Below are 20,757 nucleotides of genomic sequence, written 5' to 3' on the forward strand. Positions count from 1 at the left end.
TCATTACCATCACTGCTCGTGTTTAGAGTCACAGCAGCCTGCTTTAATGCTGGGTAAGGGAAGACCTTATCTTCTCTTAAAAAGCCATAACAAAAACCATGCTGCTTATTTTAGCTTTTCTGCTTCTCCCCATAAGTGTAGGCCTGAAACAATTAGTATTCATTTTTGTACTAAACAACTGCATATCTTTTTCCAGCAAATATGCCAAATGAGCCAAACTTTTAATGGTTCCAGGTTTTCTTATGCAAGGATTTTAAACTTGTTTTAATAACATAAAATAGCACTGTACATCTATGTGTGGGTCACGGAATAAAAGTCTTCTGAAGATGTAAGATATGAGTCTCTTTTAGTAATATCTTGATGCATGCTCAAATCAGCCACGTAAGGAAAGCTCAAAAAGTTGATTCTGTTCATCTGGACGTAGGTTTTCAATGAAATGTTTCTTTCACTCACAACGCTATGTCCAGATGAACAGAATCAACTTTTTGGGCTTTCCTTACATGGCTGATTTGATCCACCTATTCCTCCACTCCCTTTCGCTGGTCAAACACAGCAAATAAACTCTTTCTTTAAACAGCAACATCCTAAATTGATTTACTAATAGTAAATTTTCCTCACTCTTGTTTTACAAGATCCATCACCACCAAAAAGCTAAAATACCATTTGATCTCGTTCACGGAAGATCTTGATCAGTGGTCAATGTGCTAGACTGCAGCTGGTGATGGTATCTACTGCTCTGCTTTAGAGATCTTTTGCAAGCTTTAACATCATTTTAACCAGAACCTTGCAGCAGGTGGAGAGCTGGTCGTGTGCTGTTATGAGGCTGCAAAGCAAAATGAAGACTACTGCCAACATTTGCAGGATGCAGGAGTTCATCCGGAGGATGACAAACCTATTAGAGAGCAGCTGCTCAGTTATTTGTGTCAAAGTACTTGGCAAATGAAATATTTGCAGAAGACAAAATTATAAACAGAAGTATTTATTAATTCAATTAGAACCCCCCCCCCCCCCCCCTCCATCCATCCCACACAAGAAATAAAGTCTAAATCTGTTGAAACACTGAATGTGATCTCATGTATAACTGTCCAGCTCTCAAGGACAGCCATTGTTTCACAGTGCCCAATACAGACCAACTATAATAATCGAAGTTTGTCTGGCAAATATCAGTGCCTTTTTTATTCTGCTACCCACCAGAAATGTGTTCAAAGTGCTGCTCTACTCCACTTTGCTCTCCTCTGCTCCATTCTTTTATGTACTGTGCCACAGAAGTTTTCTTCACGGTCTGCAGCCATCAGACATCTGGGCTGTGCATTAGGGGATTTTCCGCTGCTTTGTAAAGCCTGCTTAGTCTGGGAGCTGCTGTTTAGCACTATCTTTAGGAGACACAGCCCGTCAACACATAACCCATCCACCCTCCCACAGGCCCACATCAAATGGTTCCAAGCTACTGGCACAGTTTCCTCCAACAATAGGCTTTTATAAAGGACTTTTCACTTTCTTTATCCCCCGGGATCAAAAAATCTGGAATTTTTCACTGTCTAAAATAAATACAAGAAACTAGGCAACATCCTTTAACAGTTACATCAGCAACGTAAACAAAAGACTGACTAAATCTTATGTCATCTTACAATGAATGGGTCTGGTATGAACACTGTCACGCTTTTTGTCCTCTAATGATGTCATGTCTACCTAAAAGTGAACGATTTAATGATATCAAATTAGAATGAGGCAGAGAAATGCAGACACCCCATCTGTCAAAATAATAACAAGCCAAAAAGTACAGTAATAAATCCACATAAGGATGATTGAACTGGATGCTGTGTATCACAGAGAGAAGAGTCTATGGTCATCTCTAAATCAGTGGTGTCAAACATAAGGCCCTGTAATTTAGCACATTTATCTTGTAGAAAACAGATGTTGCTGAAATTGCACTTCTTTTTCTGATATTAAGACTTGTCGGGGATTAAATGCTTAATTAAATGTCTTTGCACTGTCAGAAAGAGGAGTTTTACTCATCTGGATCAAATTTGTGTTGTATGTGACCCACACTCTAAAGCAATCAAGGGGACACAAAATCCTATTGTTTCGCCAAATACCAATTTCCAAATTAATAATAAACTTGTAAGAAAGTTAAAAACTCTATATTAGATTTCAGTTCTGTTTGTATTTTGGACAGCTGGATAATTTGACTATGCCACTTTGGAAAAGCGTGAGCACATGTTTGAAAACAGTGTTTGCATAGACCTTTTTTTATATAGCAGACTCGGGCACATAACAGGAAAAACACTGGTATAACTGATATGCTGACATCTGCTTTCATTTAAGTGACCCACTTCCAGGCTTCCTGTATTACGGATTCAGAGTGGCTAAGTGGGACCCCCGATGGACCTGAGCCAATGTTAATGGGATTGGTTTTACCTGTGCTTTACCTGACAAATCAGACAGTCTGACAAGTCACACTGAAAGAAGCGTAACTAAACAGCTGAAATAATAAAACTAAGGATAATACTACTGAAAAAATACAACAAGTGATACTGACACCGATTCTAGTAAGTAATATAACTATTTAAAATTATTAAAGCACAACTCATAAAAACTGTCACACAAGAGGTACATGTCTTATAAAACAATCTTCTGTGAGGAGCTGCAACAGGCAGATTAACAGACAAAGCCAAGCTACACAAAGTTCCCATGAGGGCGGCAGGCCTGGATACTTAGGGGAAATGGGAGCCATGTGTAAACAGCCTGGCTGGAGATCAGGTGGCCGACCCTCCTTTCTTTGTTTAATGTGATCACAGCTATCTGCTCCGCCTCTTTATTCACACACAATATACCATACCAAAGTTAAGCTGCCACTGCAGCATGTACAGTATTTGAGTAGAGGACTTTGTCCCGATTAAATATTAAAAATTCAATGAAGGCCTTGAGGGCCTGTTAATATAGAAGAAATGAAGGGAGCAGTGGTGGTAGTGGTTGAGTTTTTGAGTCTGGCCGCTTTCCTGACACAGAACCCGTTTACGCTTTAACACACTGGCCAGCAGCGGCTGATGTAAAAATCACAGTGGGCTTTGGCTATGAAAATGGATGACTGGGTGGATTTTTGAAGAAACAGAGCGAGAAGAAAAAAACTGAGAAATGATCCAACCCAAAAGAACCAGACATTACTCAACACGCTATTTCAGGAAAGTACTATGATTTCTATCAGGGCTAAAAGGGCAGCATGGAAGAGCACAAAAACAGACGGATGGACAAAAAATAACAGCAGGAGTAGACAGAGGAGGCAAGAAAAGGACAGAAATAGATGAAACGGGATTAGTTATTATGCTAGAGCTGAAATAATTAACTAAATAACAGAAATTCTAGCTTTTTTTTTTCCTTAAATTATTCTGAGAACTTTTCATGTGTAAAAATAAAGACAGACCATCTATGCAGAGATTTCAGTCGGGTGAGTTCAGATATACGAATGTAAAAGCCGTTTTAATTTGCTTAAACCCCTTTAATGTGAATTTTCACTTTTATGGCACATCTTTAACAACTGATTACCAATTGGGAGAAATAAGAACACAAAGTTTCAAAGTGTACAGTCTGAAAAATGGTTCCCATGAAGCTTTTGAAAGAGAAAAATGGCCACCGAATGCTGACAGTAAATAATCCGCCTACATGTACTCCTTCACTTAGGAGCTGCAAAGTGATGTGAGGTGCTGGCTGTGAAAGTGAGTAAGCTGTTCCACCCCCACTGTGGCTCAAAGCACAGCTCCAACAGGTGGACAAGAGAACAATACAACAAAGGAGGAGGCAGGGGACGACATCATCGCTACCTTGGACACACAATGTGCACAAAAGACAACGCATACATACCCAAAACCACAAACGCACATAAATAACCAAAAGACTAACACTCCTTATCTGGGATTGCTAAGCTCTACGTCATGTTAGCGGACTTGAAGTGAATGAGATTCAGACAGGAGATAAAGAGTCCTGTGTGTAGACTGGAGAATGAGGGTACTGGGAATTTTGTCAGGGCATTATGTTGCACAGACAGGTTGCGGTTGCTTGTTGCATCATCAGCCAGACAGTTTACATGTGATGCCTGACAAATTTAAACCCTAAAGGGCAAGTCAAATTTCAATTATTTTATTCATAGGTAAATTGATAATGGATATGTTAGTGTTTAAAGCTTATTTGTGTATAGATGTGCATTAAGATGTTTTTGGTAGCTGTTATTATTCCCTCTATAGAAATTGGCCATAAAATCCCAAATGAATCCTTTTGCATCTTAAATGTGCTGAAGAAAATGTGTCAGCTAATCATCTGGAACCTCATGGCTCCAGAGGAAAAAAAACATCTTATAATAACCAATACGTTTTAAGCTATCTAATGATTTTTTTAACTCTGAAATCTAAAGTGTCAAATTACATGAACTGAGTTGAATTGTGTAAGTTTTTCTACACACACAAGGCGGACTTTGTTATGCATTTCCTCACTTCAGGAAGAAGCTGCTTTATAGTCGGTATGAACAGAGGGAACAGTCTGTAGATTCCTTGCATAACATTCAGAAAACCATTGTTAATAATGACACCCATTAAAGACACTGCATACCTGAGTAGAAGGCCCAATAAAACCAAAGTTAATTTGGATCTAATGAAGCCACCAACAGCAGATACACAGAATAATGGAAAAGATGCAGCAAGAAAAATGGAAACTGTGACACAACAGCACTATAATAAAGACCAAAACCTGGTCCTAGAAACACTATACTTGGGCTAGCGTCCTGCTGCTGACCCCGCCTGCCATCTCAAGAGTCCACAAATGAGACATCTCTGAGAGTCGCTGAACCTATTTTGGAGGGAAATAAAGCTACACAAGCACAGCCCCTGTTTATGTAAGGATGGTAATGTGTTTCAGATTATAGGCGGTTGTATGGAAATTCTTGTGGTGAGACTGGACTTTTCACTGCTGGATTGCAGGGGAGCAGGCCGATGAGGCATTTCTCAAACAGCCTTCTATGAATCTGTCAGCTCGGCGAAGGCTCGTTTTCTTAGTAAGAAATCTCGCAGGAAGATAGGCAGTGTGAGGGACTGAAGCAACTGGAGTTTGCAATAAAGAGCAAACAGTTTTCATTAATGTTTAGCTACTGCAACATAAAGGAAACAGATGTTAATCACACAACGAGCCTGTCATCTCCCTCAGATCTTGTACCATTAACGCCAACGATTGTAACTGACGTCATGCACATTTCTGTGCTTGCTGCTGCTGGCCCTCCATCTCCAAAAGCACACAATCTTAGCATTCATCTAAAGACATTTCTCTTCCATTGACTGAAAAACCACTGGAAGGAAAAAACTTTAATATGCGGGTCGGGATTAAATATTCTTACAGTCATCTGCTGCACACTATCACCGTTTTCATCTTTGCTGTGGGGCTAGAGAGCATGTCAGCCAGGACAGGGTTGTGCACATGGACTTTGGTTTTATTGCAGAGGAATGAACAAAGGCACAAAAGCAGCAAATAAAGACGGATTTAGTTGAGGAAAAGCCTTAAGCTTAATATGTTCCAGATGCCAATGCATTTAAATTGAAAGACCCCCCCCCCACACACACACACACAAAACCCATAACATATAAACACGTAGTGGGTCTTTAGTGTCACCAGTCCTCCGAGACCATATCTTACAAGAGTGGGAGACACTAGGTTTCCAACACTAAGTTTGATCTCTTATTTTTTTTTGCAGCACAAAAACAGAGAAGGTTGTCTCATTTAACATCACCCCTCTTTTAATGTACCTGCAGTTGGAGCAGTTAAAACAGGAGGAGCATTGTTCCTTTTACAGCAATTCAAAGCAATTTACCAAGCAATTCTATGTTTAAATACAGGAAATGCCACAATGGAGTGACAACTGTAACCTAGCTATGCTACCTGAGAACAAAATCGAATCTCATATGTACAACATATGCCCGTCTGCACACAAAATTCTTTACTGAGCTGGGAAGAGGCTGTAGGAATCAATGAAATGTGAGGAGCAAAGGCAGGGGAAATGCCAGCTTTCCTGCTTTGCCGGCCTGCTCCACATTATTGTAGACTTCCCGCTCAAAGTCCTGTTTAACTCCGCATAGATAGGTTCAAGGGTCAAATCACTCAGAGCAGTCAAACAAACAGAAGCCTTCAGACGTTCAGAACAATATTTTGCTTGTGTAGAAGTCCTGATAATATTATCATACTTAGCCCAGTAGAAAGAAAACCCACAAAGATGGTTAGGATTAAAGCAAACAGCCCATTTTCCATCGTGTTCCTCTCATCCAATTTTCATTCATCTGGACATTAATTAAAAACCTGCCCTCATCTGTTAGTGTGACAATCTGGAAGATCAGACACTTATTTATAAGACTGATGTACAATAAAAATACCCCCATGTTTATTTGGGAAACACAGGGGTTCAGAGGATTTTTTTCCCTTGGAAAAGACAAGACAATGCTGCCTTATAAAGACATTTAGTGGCAGAAAAACTTGCCTGGTTGAAGGGATATACACAAGAGCTGTGAGTTCGCAGGATGTCAGATCTAAAGGACAAAGTGATCACTAAATACTGCTATAACTGTTTTGCCCATATTTTGCTTTATTTAGTCAATTTAAGGTATAAAATCACATTTACTGTCATCAGTAAACATGAGTTTAAATTAGGAGAGATAACTCACAGTTATAAAAAATAATCAGATATAGGTTCTGCTGAACAGTTTTGAGCATATCTGCTTAACGTCGATGTGCAAAGTTCTCAAGACCATACAGCTATCTGGCATTATTCTCCTACCATCTCTACAAAAAGACTTTGGGCAACTGCTGGGCTCTATTTTGAGACTGGGAGGCTCTCTGGAACAGGCCACACAGTTCAACCTCAAGTCAAACAAAGTAAATGTCAACTTGAACAACCATTTCTGGCCACAGTGAGGGAACACAAGCAATCTTTTCCAAATCATGCCTTACATGCATGCAGCCACCGGGGAACTTGATTACCTTCCCAACATGGCAGGCATTTAACAACACTAGCAGAAATCCCATATAGAGCGGAGTAATTGAGTCGGTTAGTCAAACTTGGCCAACTGGGGAGTCACTAAATGAGGACTGGCTCCACACCAAAGCTTGGCTTTTGACCCACTTTAAATAAAAATATTTGGGGATTTTCACAACTTTTGGAAGAGTGAACAATGTGAGCTTCTCAGTAAGAGCGCCTGAGGAACCACCTGGAAAATGTTATGTTAGCTCTTCCAGCACCTGTAAATAACTTCAAATAAATGCATTCAATTTAGTGGCTCTGAAGCTAAATTTCAGTGTGTTACACTATATTATGACGCTCAGCTCCCACACACGGTGTAAAACACACCCATGAGAGATGTGCAAAAGGGCTGCAGCACTGCTCACTTTGGATGAGAGAACTGGAGACAGCCTAAACACACTCACACATGTGCCCATGAATGCATGCATGCACCCTCAGACTAGGGGAAAAGGAGCAAAAAGGAAGCACTCCTTGCTGGTCACACCCTCCTCTACAAATAACAATCTGCACACGCCACCTCTGGACCGAGCTGCCTAGCTGGAGGGAAAACAAACAGACAGAAAATAGGACAGAGTCGGGAAAAAGAGGCCCGGTGCTGTCTGGATCCTTGCAGGTTTCTTGCCTGTCTGCCAAGGCTACTGTTCACACCACAGAAGCTGATCTAATTTTAAAAGTATGTTAGTAAAAGCTTTGTTAACGAGAACGGCAATGTCCTCTATAAACATGTACACTTGTGCATCTGGCACTCTCACCTCTCAGACATCTTTGATTTATCGTAAACAGCAAACTGTACACTAAAAAAACAAGAGCAGTCCAAATGCATTTAACAACTAAAGCTCTGAAATATATTGAAATGATTTTAATATATTCCCTAAATATATTCCTTCTAATGATGGTGTTCAAGTAACTCTAAAAGCCCCAGTTTTCTGAGCATGGATTTAAGCTTGAATATTGGCACATTGTAACAAATGTTTATGCGGAGTAAAACATGAGGAAAAGCTGGCAGAAGGTACTGAGAGGGAGAAGAAAGACTTTAAGGTACCACTAATACTTAGCACCAAGTGATTCTGGCTGCAATCCACTTCTTTTAAGCAGGTACGTGCATCTAACAGTTCTCGCCATTATCACCAGCCCCACCCTCCACGGGCGGAAAAGGAATCACAAACATTTTGGTGTGGTCCACATTCCTGAATATCTTGCTCTGCTTGGTCATATAAGGAAAAACCACACAGCCAACTGACTGCCAGTAGAAAAAGACCTTGGAAAGTGCAACCTTAAAGTCCTTCAAATATTTACTCTACAAGTCACTGCTGGCAGTATGTCTACTAATAACTGAACTTGTATGTTGTTTAATGAAGACCTTCACATTCACAGCAGCAAAACACTTTACGCTTTTGCAAAACTCGCTACACTACAGATGACAGGTTAAACAATGAGTGCAGTGCCTCTGTTATACGTTCCCTAAGAAGGAAGGAAGGACGCTGTAAGTCAAAACAAAGCTGCTCTAAGTGATCACTTTAATTCTTGATGAAACAGTTTACCCCTAGTGTAAGCGGTCTCTTCAAGATGACAAAGGCAACATCAAGACTCAGGGGCTCACTAAATAGTTTGATGAGGATGATGTCGAACATAGTCTATGGCCTTCATTGTCACCAGGTTACAAAACCACAAACCAACTTCGGATATTTTAGGCTTAAATGATAGTCGCCGGTCTCATTATCATCATCAAATAAGAAATACTTTTTGGATTGTGATTCATGCTGCACTTGGAGAATCAATCTCAAGGAGCACAGAAGTTGTCAGTATGTAATATTGTGACCCAATAACTACCAAGACACTTTATTTGATTACGTTTGTAACATCGGCACAAAGTGAAATGTTACTTCTTTGTATTATTTTGTAACTCCTTTTAAAGCATTTTTCCTGTCTTCAGATCCTTTGTTGTTCTCTCATTAGGTGTTTTTCCCCTGAACATCAATAAAGTCTTATCTTGATGTGACTCACACTATATGGACAAAAGTGTTGGTCCATTTATAGAATAAATGTTTTAATACATCTCATTATGACGTCTGAATCTATAAGTATCAATATGGAGTTGGTCCAAGCTTTGCAGCTATAACAGCAGATACTTCAAACTGTGTTCTAGTTCATTCCAAAGATGTTGGATGGCGTTGAGGTCGGGGCTATGCATGAGCCACTCAGGTTCTTGCACACCAGACTCATCCAACCATGCCCTTATGGACCTTGCTTGTGCACTAGGGTATGGTCACGATGCACTGGAAATTTGTCTTCCTCAAACTGCATACAATTGGCCAAAACTCCAGAAAAACAAGTCCGCAGCATCGTCCCTCCTCCACCAAACCTTAAGTGTGGCACAGTTGGAGAGTTAATGTTCTCCTGGTATTCTTCAAAGCAAGTCTCATCCATCAGATTTGCAGACAGATAAACATGATTTTTCCCTCCACAGAACACATTTTTACTACTCCAAAGTCCAGTGGTGCTTTACAGCAATCCATCCTGCACTTGGCATTGTGTTTGGTGATGTAAGGCGTGCATGCTGCTCCTCAACCATGGAAACCCATGCCCTGAAACTCCAGGCATGCTGTGTTTGTGCTGATATTCATGACAGAAGAGGTTCAACCCTTTGAAGCCATGTGACTAAGTACAGCAACTTTACAGGGTCTAACTGTATGTGGCTGAGTTGCTGTGGGTCCCAAACACTTCCACTTTGAAGTCATATTGCTTAAAGTTCAAAAAATGACTCATTGCAGCACTCTAACCCTAACAAAAACAGGCGAGCTCTTTAGAATCAGCTCACTCTTTCACAAATATTTGTAAGGGGAGAAAGGGAGGAGCTACATCTTATACACCTGTGCCAAACGGACAGAAAACACCTAAAGTCAAAGAATAAGTGGTATGGTCTAAAACTTTCATCCATATAGTGATACTAATAAAGCACATGTGCTAAGTAGGGAAAGTGAAACTAGTGACTAAACATCTTGCCAGGTTTTTGTCCTATGTATTTATTTATTTTTGATTACATCCCTACATTTATTTTTCAATATTCTTTAAATCTTTATTTAATTAGGAAGTGAAGCTCCTGGGAATACAAATCTCTGTTGCAAGAGTCTCCTGGCCAAAGATAGACAGGATAACCCAAGCACATTGTTTGAGTCAACTTCCATTGCTAGTTTGAATTGTGCAACTTAAGCCAACACACAGTTCTGACACTGACATTTTTTTTTTCAGCACATATCCTCTTATTTGCTTTTGACCATTTATGGACCATGTTTCTTCACATGCCAGCTTACTGCCAATACTGTTATTAATTGTTCCGGCTGTAAATTGACATTTATTGAAATACATAACTGAAGCACAATTTTAATATACTTGCACTTTAAGTATCTCTGTGTTTTGCTACTGTCTATGTCCACTCCTCTATATTTGAATGCAAATATTATTAGCACTCCACACCATGTATTTTAAACCTTTTGGTTCTGATGATAATTTAATAAACTGTGCTGCACCATTACAGCTAAAGCTACCCAGCAGTATAAAACCAATTAAACCAATCATCTCAAGTTCCAATATTTAACCGATAAACACAGTAATCAATCATTTTTAAAAATTATATTATGTGCATGATTTTGCCAAACTTTCACTTCAGGTTATTTGCGTATATTATCCTAAAAAGTTATAATCCTATTTAACAAAGTTAAGTAAAAGGTCTAACTTTTTATTTTATTAATTTATAAAACAGTTATTAAATACAAAATAATTTTGAGGCTCTTGTGCAGCACCACTGTTCATGTATTAGCCATCTAATTCATCAATTCATGTACCTCAAAATTGTAGCCAGCCGTTCCTGTGAAGTATTTTTCTGATCAAATATTCTGATTTTCTGTGTGCCCCCTGCTTTGTTCTAAGTTCCCCCAGTACCACACCATTAAAAACACACCAACACACCAAGACCTCACTCCAAACTGACATTGGGGATCAGCTTCCACTTTCATCACAGATGGCAGAGGTGAGGAAAGGAGATGAAGAAACTGAACTCCAAGCCACAGCCCATCTGAAACGTAATGTTACCCCCACGCTGCAAGGCGTGCCTGACATCATGCTTGACACAGAGCCACTGACAACACAGCTGATAGAAAGGAGGAGAATCCGTTCAAACCGTACAGGAGTTGTGTGCATGTCTGTGTGTGGAGGCTGGGTGGAGTTTCACTCAAAATATTTCAAAGCGAATTACCGGTTTGGTCAGAAAGCAGGAAAAGGTGTGAGAAGCGCGACAGCAACCAAACACTGTAAACAAGCTTCCCATCCCATCATTCACATGTGAAAGTGACGTATCGAAAACAGGTGATGGCAGAGCTTATAGCAGCTTGACAAGTTCTCTTCATTCAGCAAGAATGAGCTTTGTAGCACCTGTTGAATGACAAACAGCAAACATTTTGGCTAAAAATGCTGTTAGCAGGTACCGTGTCCGCTCTAAATCTCCACTCTCCCGAGCGTGAGTGCTTATTAGACACTCCTGCGGATTTACAAAGGTGAACGACCGCAGCCGTGCAGGGCTGGCTTACCTGAGTTTTAGGTTAGCCATGAATTCTTCCATAGACACGTTGTCCAAAAGCACAAAGTCTGCTTTTCCAAACTCCAGGCTCTCGTGTTCTGCCATACTGTTATTTTTTTTCTTCTTACTGAAACTCCTGGAAAATAAAATGTGTCAACAAGTTGCTCTGAAGTGCCGACAAAGGGTGGACATTGGCGGGCTTCCCTGACCACCTCCTCTACTTTAATGTGCAGCTCTGTAGTCGGTGCTCATTTTTTCTTTTCTTTTTTTTTTTTGGTCAAACTCTAATTTTAGTCATGTTTAATTGAGGTCGGAAATTCCCTTTTAAAAACCAGCAGCTGCTAATTCTGAACGTTTTAACACGCCGTTTCCCTTCAGGAGCTCCGCTTTTCTTTTAACAAGCAGGAATTATTCCAAAATATCCTCATGTCCATACAAAGTTTCGTCTTTACGCCGAAAGGTACCGTCCCGTTACACCGTGCGCCAGCTCCCCCCGTCCTTTTTCCTGGAGTTTCTCTCCTGTCCCTCCTGAACGACCGTACACCAATAGGATTGAAGCATCCTCGTCTAAGCCCCGCCCCCGCCCTGTGGAGAGGTGTTGGTCAGGCAGCGATGTGTAAGTTGAAAAGCATTGCAAATATTTCTGTAGACCACCGCTCCACCAGTTTCTGATACATATTTCAGCAATGACGACGCCACCTCTAAGCTGTTAAACACTCGGAGGAAAACCATAATGTTTTTGGCCTCACTTTAATGATGCCCTCTTTTACCATAAAAGGGAAAACTGGGTCTCAGTAAGATTTTCTCAAGATGATATGAATGAAAAGTAGACGTACAGTTATGTAGACAACGAGTCATTCACTGGATTAATTATCAAATAACCTGTGATAAATAAAACATTATTTTTTAGGTTTTCCCTCCTATGCTGTATCTTAACGTTGCCTCCTGAATGAAACCTCCTGTAAAAGAAGCTGAACACTTTAAGTGCCGCCGGCTTCTCACTAGGCTTACTCTGATATTAGTGCGCCACCTTGTGTAAAAGAGACGTAAATGGCTTTTAATGACGCTTATGACTGAAAACTCCACCCTGACAAACAGCAGTGTTGCTCTAATCGTATTAACTTACATGCTTATATTGTAAAATATCATCCAGTATGTGATTTCATTTAGATTAAATTTTTAACCTGAATAAATAAATGATTAAAAAAAGACATTTGTTCTGTCATTACAATACATCATAAATCAATTAATTTAGGACATAAATGACTGGATGACGTTTTATTTCCTACTTCTATATTTGGCCCTAAAATCCTTGGCCTCCAACAGCTCCATGTGTAGTAATCTTGGAGTCATTTTTGATCAGTATACGCCAAAAACATTAAAAAAAATGTAGAATTGCTTTCTTTCATCTGAGTAATATTATTAAAATTACAATTATCCTGCCTCAGTGATGCTGAAAAACTAGTTCACGCATTTATTACTTCTAGCCTGAACTATTACTATTTTTTAATATCAGGTTGTTCCTAAAGTTCCGTGAAAAGCCTCCAATTAATCCAAAATGCTGCAGTGGGGATAGCAGCAGGAACTGCAAAGAGAGACTATATTTCCTCTATGCTGGCTTGTCTTCACTGGCTCCCTGTTAAATCTTTCTCCTCATATACACAACCTTGAATAATCAGGCACCATTATATCTTAAAGAGTACATAATATAATATTACCCTAACGGAGCACTTTGCTCACTTACTTGTGGTTCTCATAATTTCTGAAAGTAGAGTGGGAGGCAGAGCCTTCAGCTATCAGCTCTTTGCCTGTGGATTTGGGAGACAGACATCCTCTCCACTTTTAAGATTAGACATATAACTTTTCTTTTTGATAAAGCTTATAGTTAGAGTGGGATCAGGTGACTCAAGCATCACTTTTTATGCTGTTGTAGACACAGGCTGCTGGAGGACGTCCTGTACCAGACAGCACATTTCTACTCTCCTCACCACTTTGTATTATGGCTACTGCTCCTGCTATTACTGCTACACATCTGTCTCCCATCCTCTGTGTTTTGTTCTGTCTACCTATGCTCCCCTTTTTCTCTTTCCTTCCATCCCCAGCCGTTCACAGCAGATGGCTCGCCCTCTCTTAGACTGGTTCTATTGGAGGCTTCTTCCTGTTGAGAAAAGCTTTTTCTTCCCGCTGTCACATAGTGCTTGTTGGGATTTCTTACCAAATAAAGTGCCTTGCTGAATTTTGAGGCTTTATAAATAAAACTGAATAGAAAGTGAATTTTAAATGAATGTATAAATTGCAGTAATGATGGATTTAGATAATAACATCACTCTTAAGTCTTTTTAATATTAATATTTTCATTTAAGCATCAAAGCAGACATTTAGCTGGCACTCCAGAGTAGTTAATACAGTGGAACTGGTTGATTTAGCACGAGTTAGCATTAGCAAAAATAATGAAATAAATTACAACAACCGTGAATCTGTTGACAGAAAGAACAAACTTTTTCCTTATCTCCTCTTTGCTAAAATACAAAAACAAATAAAAGTGACATGCGACATCAATGAGCACCATTTTAAACATCAGAGGTGTATATTATTTACTTTGTAAAAGCAGTGAGCCTCCAAATGTAATAGTCATGGATGCAGCAGTGGCCCAGGAGTTACCACAGTTGTGGGTGACATAGACTGAAGCCCCTCTGCGGAGGAAAGTCATGTATGTAGATGTGCTTCCAACACTGTAGGAACGGGGAACATGTGCACGAGAAACGGCCACCCAGTAATTATTTATTACTAGCCACAGATCGGTTTTAAGGCCCTTAATGGTTGTCTGAGTGGAGAAGAAGAACTGGTAGATTCCTTTGACGGGAGCCCTGAACACACCAGTCCTCCTGTCGAAGGCTCGGCCCACATTCACCAGCACCTTGCTGTACTTGATCCTGTTCAGTTTGCCATTGATTTGGGCTGGGTAAGACGCAAAGAAGTGGATCTTTTGGGAAGACACTGAAGAGCAGGTAATCTTATTAGTATTATTACAAAGACAAATAGATATATACCTTGCAGCAATTTCTTAATAAAGAGAGGCTTTTGTAGGTGTATTATGGAAAGCACAGGATAATATCTTAATCATTCTTACACAAACTATGTAGCAGATTCTCCAGCTTTGCTTACAATTAAAGTTTGAGGAGCAAAAAAGGAAGACTTCACCTGTCTCTTAATATTTCTTAAAGTAATACAAATGTTTGAACACAGTTGTTTAATGAACCTTTTGTATGTTGAATTTTTGTATTTATATAGATACAAACTAGTAACAAATTAGTGCTGTACAATAATACATGCAACTATTTGTGCCTGATTGCCCATATTAATCAATGTTAGTATTCAATAAGTTGCATTACGATTGACAAAGAAACGCTGTCACCAAACAGAGAAGAATAAAAGCCCCAGACATCCAAGGCCTTCCATCCCTTCAGCGTAAACGTTAGTATGACACATTCAAACTGACAAAAACTTTACTTACTTCTGTTTGTCTTGCATCTCCAGTTAATCTTATCTCTGCTCACACAGGACTGGTTTCTCCTGCATCGCCCGCACACAAGCGTGTTGACGTCTGAGAACACACATTCAGCAACATTCGAAAAGGCCTCTAAAAAGCACTGCTCTTAGCAGGAATTAGACTGTTCCAAAAGGTATACATTTGCAGCAATCAGGATAAATATGGATTGTGGGTGAAAGTGGATGTTTAATTTCTTAATTTTTCAGCATCCAAAAGCCAAATGCTCCCACAAATGTGCACAATATTAATGCATTTTTTCATTTATACCTGCACAGTAAGCCAAATAACAGGATGTTGGCTTAGTGAACTGATAGATGTAATAGTTGCCCGGGCACTTCTTGACTTTGATGGGGGTGGAATGGAAAGCACAGCATCTTTTGTTCCAAGTGCCGCAGACATTGCGGGTCACAATACCATCCCTGATCCTTGGATGAGGCCCGGACAGCCACAGCGGGGAGTTGGTGCCACAGTTGTTCACAGGGACGCACCTCTCAGGCATCTGCAGACTTTTACCCTTGTAGAAAAGACGGTACCACCCTCCAATAGAAGATGAAAATTTTATTCTGTTTTTTGAAATGCCATTGCTGCTTTTAGTGAAATAGGTGCATGCTACATATAAAGAAAGTGCAGTCGGTTACCTTTCCAGTCTACTTGCCGATCACACATCTTCAGCTTGCTGGTGGTGTTGGTGGCGCGCCAGGTCTGATCTAGGACCGTGTAGTGGAAACAGGGGTCACCTCGTCTTCTTGCATCTTCCACAGATGACTGAAAGTTATCAACCTCAATGTAATTTGGATTGTAAGTGAGGATGTGTGTTCCTGCTTGAGAAGAGAGATTGCAGCACATATTGAATTAAGAGTGCGTGTTGAAAATAGTTTTATTTTGAGTAAAGAATGCAGATTATTTTATTCACTGACCTACTTTCTTCTGAGCTCTTTTCTGATGGCTTGATATATGCATCTGCGCATGAAAAAAATAACACATTCAGTAGCTGGTGCTCAGTATGGAGACAGATTGTAAGGAGTTATATAGAGGCTACCTGAGTCAGAGCATTGTGCTGCTGCTGAAGTGTTGTTTGTTCACACTTCAGGCTCTCCATCTCCTGCAATAGTGAGCATTTTTAGAAAGAGTGACATGCTGCAGTCTCATTGACAGATAAAATAATAATAATTCGGATTTATAGGGATTTACATAATAATGATAATAATAATAAAAATAGTGGGTCCAGATGCTCCAGATTATGTCCAATACATACAGAGTCAGAGTAGTAACTGTGCGGTAATTTATAGAAGTTACCTATACCTATGTCACTATAGAAACAAGAAGATAAAGAAAAGGAATGAATAAATGCATGTGTATGTGTGTACAAATACATGCATATCTATATATGAGTATGTATACTGTATATACAGTACTCTTGTAAAAGGCTGGTTTGGATTTGAGGATTTGTTTGCAGAAGGCTGGATTGTTGTAGATGTTTATAATTTATTTATGTTTTTTATTTTATCTTGTGCTTTAATAAAAGCTTTAATGCAATGGCCGTAGCTCATAAGGTAGTGCAGGTAGTCTACAAATCCTAAGGTTAGTGGTTTGATCCACTTTGTGGAAAGCAAGGCACTCTATAAGAACCACTCCATTTACCATTAAAAAAGCAAAGCCCACTGCAATTAATTTTAAGGCAAATTCTAGTGATTTCCTACTAAATGTCTGAAAAATCAAGTAAAAAATAAAAACAGATTTTAACACACAGAAAATGGAAACAAGCATTTGAAGCAACATTTCCACCTTGACTTTATTGATGCAAAATTGGCAGTTGATATAAATAAAATAATTTTTTTTAAGTAGATGAATTGGGTAATATAATCAAACGTTTTTGGCCTACAGGGACCCTTCGCTAAGATGAAGGCCTGATGTTCATAAAAAAATAAGATTTAAAGAATAGTGAATAATTAACCTGCCTAGTTTCTTACTTTATTTACCAATAAAGTGTCTGGTCTATAACATCAAAAAAGGTGAAAAATACAGGTCACAATTTCTTAAAATTTAAAAGAAAAGATATTAAAATGTCATTTATTTTTTTTATTTTTTAATAAACGAAAAATTATTTAACAGAATGGTTAATCAACAGACTTGTTTATTAATTTTGTTGCCCTAATTGTGTAATAGCTCATTGCATCACCTTGAAAATAGCAGCTAGTTGCACAGACAAAGGTTGATCTTCTACGCGCCAAAGTTTGAGTTCAGACTGGAAAAGAAGAAACAAAAACTTTCTCAAACGACAAATTGAAGTAATTGATATTAAACATATCGTGATGTTCTATTCTCTCTACGAGCTCAGTGTGACAAGAGCTCGGCACAGTTCTGTCTGTGCTAAATAACATCTGGGGAAAACTTTTGTTGCATAATAAATGGTTTTTTTTGTATTGTTCCATCTGCCTTCTAGCTTCATAACATCAATGAACAAAGCTCATACTCACAGAATTTGTGTTCCCCGAGCAACCAACTGCACAAGATGACAATGCTACGAACATGGCCAGAGCTAAGACAACCATCTGGGGATAACAACAGTTACACAATAGTTATGTAAAAGATGACATTTAAATGCTTTCTCATTTACTCGTTGAATAAATCCCGACAAAACACTGTACAAATGTCAGTGTTTATTGGAGAAACAAACAATTTGTGACCAGATGCTCGAAGCTTTGGTTTTATTTTTTTATCACATATCATTAGTGCGAGATGTTGGAATTAATTGAGGAAAAACGCTTTTAAAGGCTTGGGTTTTATGACAGAAACACATTTAGATACGGTTTATATTTATACAGAAAGAAAAGGACAAAGAAATAAAAATTACAAGTCAATTCAACCAATTCAATATATTTAGATTTAATTAGATCTGCAGACTTTGCTATTTTTGCTCCTTTTTTTTAATTAAAAACAACTACAACAACAATAATTGATCATTTGATTTGCAAGTTACTGAGTTCAGATTAAACACATTACAAAAAAATTGAAAAGTATAAAGAATAATAAAAAGTATGCCTATAACAACACTATATCATCACACAGTCAATGTTCAGCTACAGTTATATTGCAAAGAAATCTTACAGTTCCATGAATATCCAAAAATTGTACCTTGAACTATCCAGTCAGCAGTCTGTGGTTATAGAAGCGGGCCATTAAAGTGCTGAAAGAATGAAAATAACAAAACATTAAATACGTTTGGACGTCCAATTTCAATGCAATCAGATGTCTATAAGTGTAAAGCTACACTCACCTCTCATTTCATCATGATGAGAAACTGCACCCTGTCTGAACATGGCCTTAAATACTGACCCGCTTCAGTTTAAAAAAAGGAGAAAATTCAGTTTAACAGCATCTAAAGGTGCAATTTTTCACAGACTTGTTGCAAGCGTAGACATGAAATTTCTGTAGTGTTGGCAGTTTCTTCAGTTTGCCCAGTCAGCAGACAGTGGTGACACTGTAAAAGTGGTCATTTTTTCATGACCTGTCTTATTACTCCATACGCAGATGGCCAAGGTGTGAAAACAGTCCAACTGACATTAATGTGAAGGCTGTGACATTTCTGTTATTAAAATTATAGTTATCTGGCAAGTGAACAAGTGAAGAGTACCTGCAGTAAATACTTCTTGCATTTGCTACACACGTCAAGACATCTTTGAGCTTTAAGATGAAGAATGTACTACTTACTATGAGTTCAACTGGAAGCGTGGGGTGGAGGTAATGTGACTTGAAGCTGTTGTGTTGTGGTGAATGTGTTATTCTTCTAAATGAAATAGGCTGTATTTTCTTTCAGTGATGCTCAGAATTAAATGTTTGTACAATTAAAGATTTTATCAAAAGTTCTTATCAGCCAATCACACGGGAGCAACTTGATGCATTTTGGTCAAGAGAGCCTGCTGAAATTCAAACTGATCATGAAAACGATTAACAAAGTAATCACTCTTTGCACGCAAGATATGCAGAACAGTATAAGATGTTAAACCTTGAAGCAGGTGGACTAAAATGCCACTTCTGTCAGCTAAGAACAGGAAACTGGGTCTGCAGCTCTGATGAGCTCACTAACTTAGACAACAGATGATTGAAATACGCTGCCTGGTCTGATGAGTCTCGATTTCTGCTGAAACTTTGGGATAGTGGTTCAGAATTTGCCATAAACAACATGAAAGCACGGATCCATCCTGCCTTGTATCAGCGGTGGTTCAGGCTGCTGCTGGAGTGGGGGATATTTTCTTGGTACACTTTGAGCCTCTTAGTACCAACTGACCTTCGCTTAAAATGTCACAGCCTACTTAAGTATTGTTGCTGACCATATCCATCTCTTTATGACCACAGTGTACCCATCTTTGGATGGCTGCTTACAACACACGATGTCATAAAGCTTAGATGATCTAAAGGTGATGTCTCTAGCACTGTTAAATCTAAGCCATAACAAGCTCAGACAGCTTGAGCAAGGTGTACCTAATTAAGTGTCTGGTGACTGTATTGCAAACAGTGAATTCACTAGTTTCCATGCAAACTAACTACAGGTGGATGTTTCTATAATCAAACAGGCCACTAGAGGGTAACAGCAGCAATAGAAGCTCAGCACCATTACCCCATTATTATTAATAATATAATGAGCCGAGAGTTATCTTTACTTGAAAAGAAAATGAGATAGTTCTTGTGTTTTATTGTGGGCTGACTTAAAGTGGAGGAGATAATTGTAGCTCCAGTCCAAATATGCAGTAAATGAATAGCTTTATGAAAAGCACCCCATTGGCAGAGCAAGCCGCGTGCTTTACTGCTGTTGAAATCACAATTAGTTTGTCATGGTGAAAACATTTGGCATGTTAGTATCTGTTGGCAGTCAGGGTGTTTACAGTGTTTCACCCTGGCAGTTGTGGCGGTTGTAATGTTCTGCTCTGGATATTTGTCTGCAGGTCACTGGGCCACAGGTCACCGAGAGATGTAACTGAGCTGAGGCAGGTTGTTTATCTTCCTTTTTTTTTTAAATCACCAATTACCACTACTTGTTCGTTCATTAAAACTGAATCTGTCACGTTCCAGATGCTTTACGTTAGAGAACTAATATTAAATAACACTAATAATCACAAACCCAATGTAAAGAGAAATAAGAAAGAAAAAAACACAGTGTAAAATGTAAATAAAAGCAGAAGAAGATGTGCAAGTTTCATGAAACTATATCTTATTCATTTCCTCTAATGGCCACCTGAGGCTGAAATTCTTAGGATAAAACTCTTAACTTTAGCTTGCTACTAAGGGTTCTGGAGTAAAAATCTGTGTTATTACAGGTGTGGCTTGCAAACCCACTCATTTCTAACAACTTGTCAATCACAGTTCATCAGCCATTGAGCATATCCAACAACTATCCTTTCAAAAACTGAGTATGAACAAGATTCGTGAAACTGACTAAGGATTTTTATTCAATATAACCCAAAACGAGTCATACTGACTCATTATTATCCCAGAGCCTAGAGGCAGACAAGAGTTTACTGGGATCAAGTCAGAGCGCCGTGTTCTAACTAGACTTGTATGGGACTTGAAGTCTATTTAGCAAATCGC

The 20,757-nt window shown here is 39.0% G+C and overlaps 2 protein-coding genes across 2 annotated transcripts in view; both read right to left on the minus strand.

The window, feature by feature from the left end:
• myo1d (myosin 1D) overlaps window positions 1–12,130 on the minus strand; it is a 121,503-nt gene extending 109,373 nt beyond the window's left edge. The window contains exon 1 of the mRNA XM_086304301.1: window positions 11,632–12,130. Within this exon, the coding sequence (XP_086160427.1) occupies window positions 11,632–11,726 (95 nt within the window). The 5' untranslated portion in view covers window positions 11,727–12,130. The remainder of the gene's footprint in view (window positions 1–11,631) is intronic.
• A 1,865-nt stretch (window positions 12,131–13,995) lies between these two features.
• Window positions 13,996–18,338, minus strand: LOC147323753 (uncharacterized). Its single transcript, XM_086304828.1, has 9 exons — window positions 18,307–18,338; window positions 17,649–17,723; window positions 17,351–17,416; window positions 16,211–16,273; window positions 16,089–16,131; window positions 15,810–15,992; window positions 15,439–15,708; window positions 15,136–15,225; window positions 13,996–14,618 (listed from the first exon to the last, which is right to left on the minus strand). The coding sequence occupies exons 2-9, from the start codon at window positions 17,721–17,723 to the stop codon at window positions 14,212–14,214; spliced, it is 1,197 nt and encodes a 398-aa protein (XP_086160954.1). The 5' UTR covers window positions 18,307–18,338; the 3' UTR covers window positions 13,996–14,211.
• Between the last annotated feature and the right edge of the window lie 2,419 nt (window positions 18,339–20,757).

Source organism: Aulonocara sp. 'chitande type north' Nkhata Bay, linkage group LG8 (genome assembly GCF_057382095.1).
Source record: "Aulonocara sp. 'chitande type north' Nkhata Bay isolate Kocher_YH1m ecotype deep benthic linkage group LG8, A_spYH_male_GT1.1, whole genome shotgun sequence".
In the NCBI taxonomy this organism is placed as follows: Eukaryota; Metazoa; Chordata; class Actinopteri; order Cichliformes; family Cichlidae; genus Aulonocara; species Aulonocara sp. 'chitande type north' Nkhata Bay.

Coding starts and splice junctions, on each gene's coding strand:
- LOC147323753 (XM_086304828.1), bottom strand. CDS start 17,723: ATGGTTGTCTTAGCTCTGGCCATGTTCGTAGCATTGTCATCTTGTGCA. Junction 16,274..17,350: donor AACTAGCTGCTATTTTCAAG/GTGATGCAATGA, acceptor TCACTATTGCAG/GAGATGGAGAGCCTGAAGTG. Junction 15,993..16,088: donor AAGAGCTCAGAAGAAAGTAG/GTCAGTGAATAA, acceptor TCTCTTCTCAAG/CAGGAACACACATCCTCACT.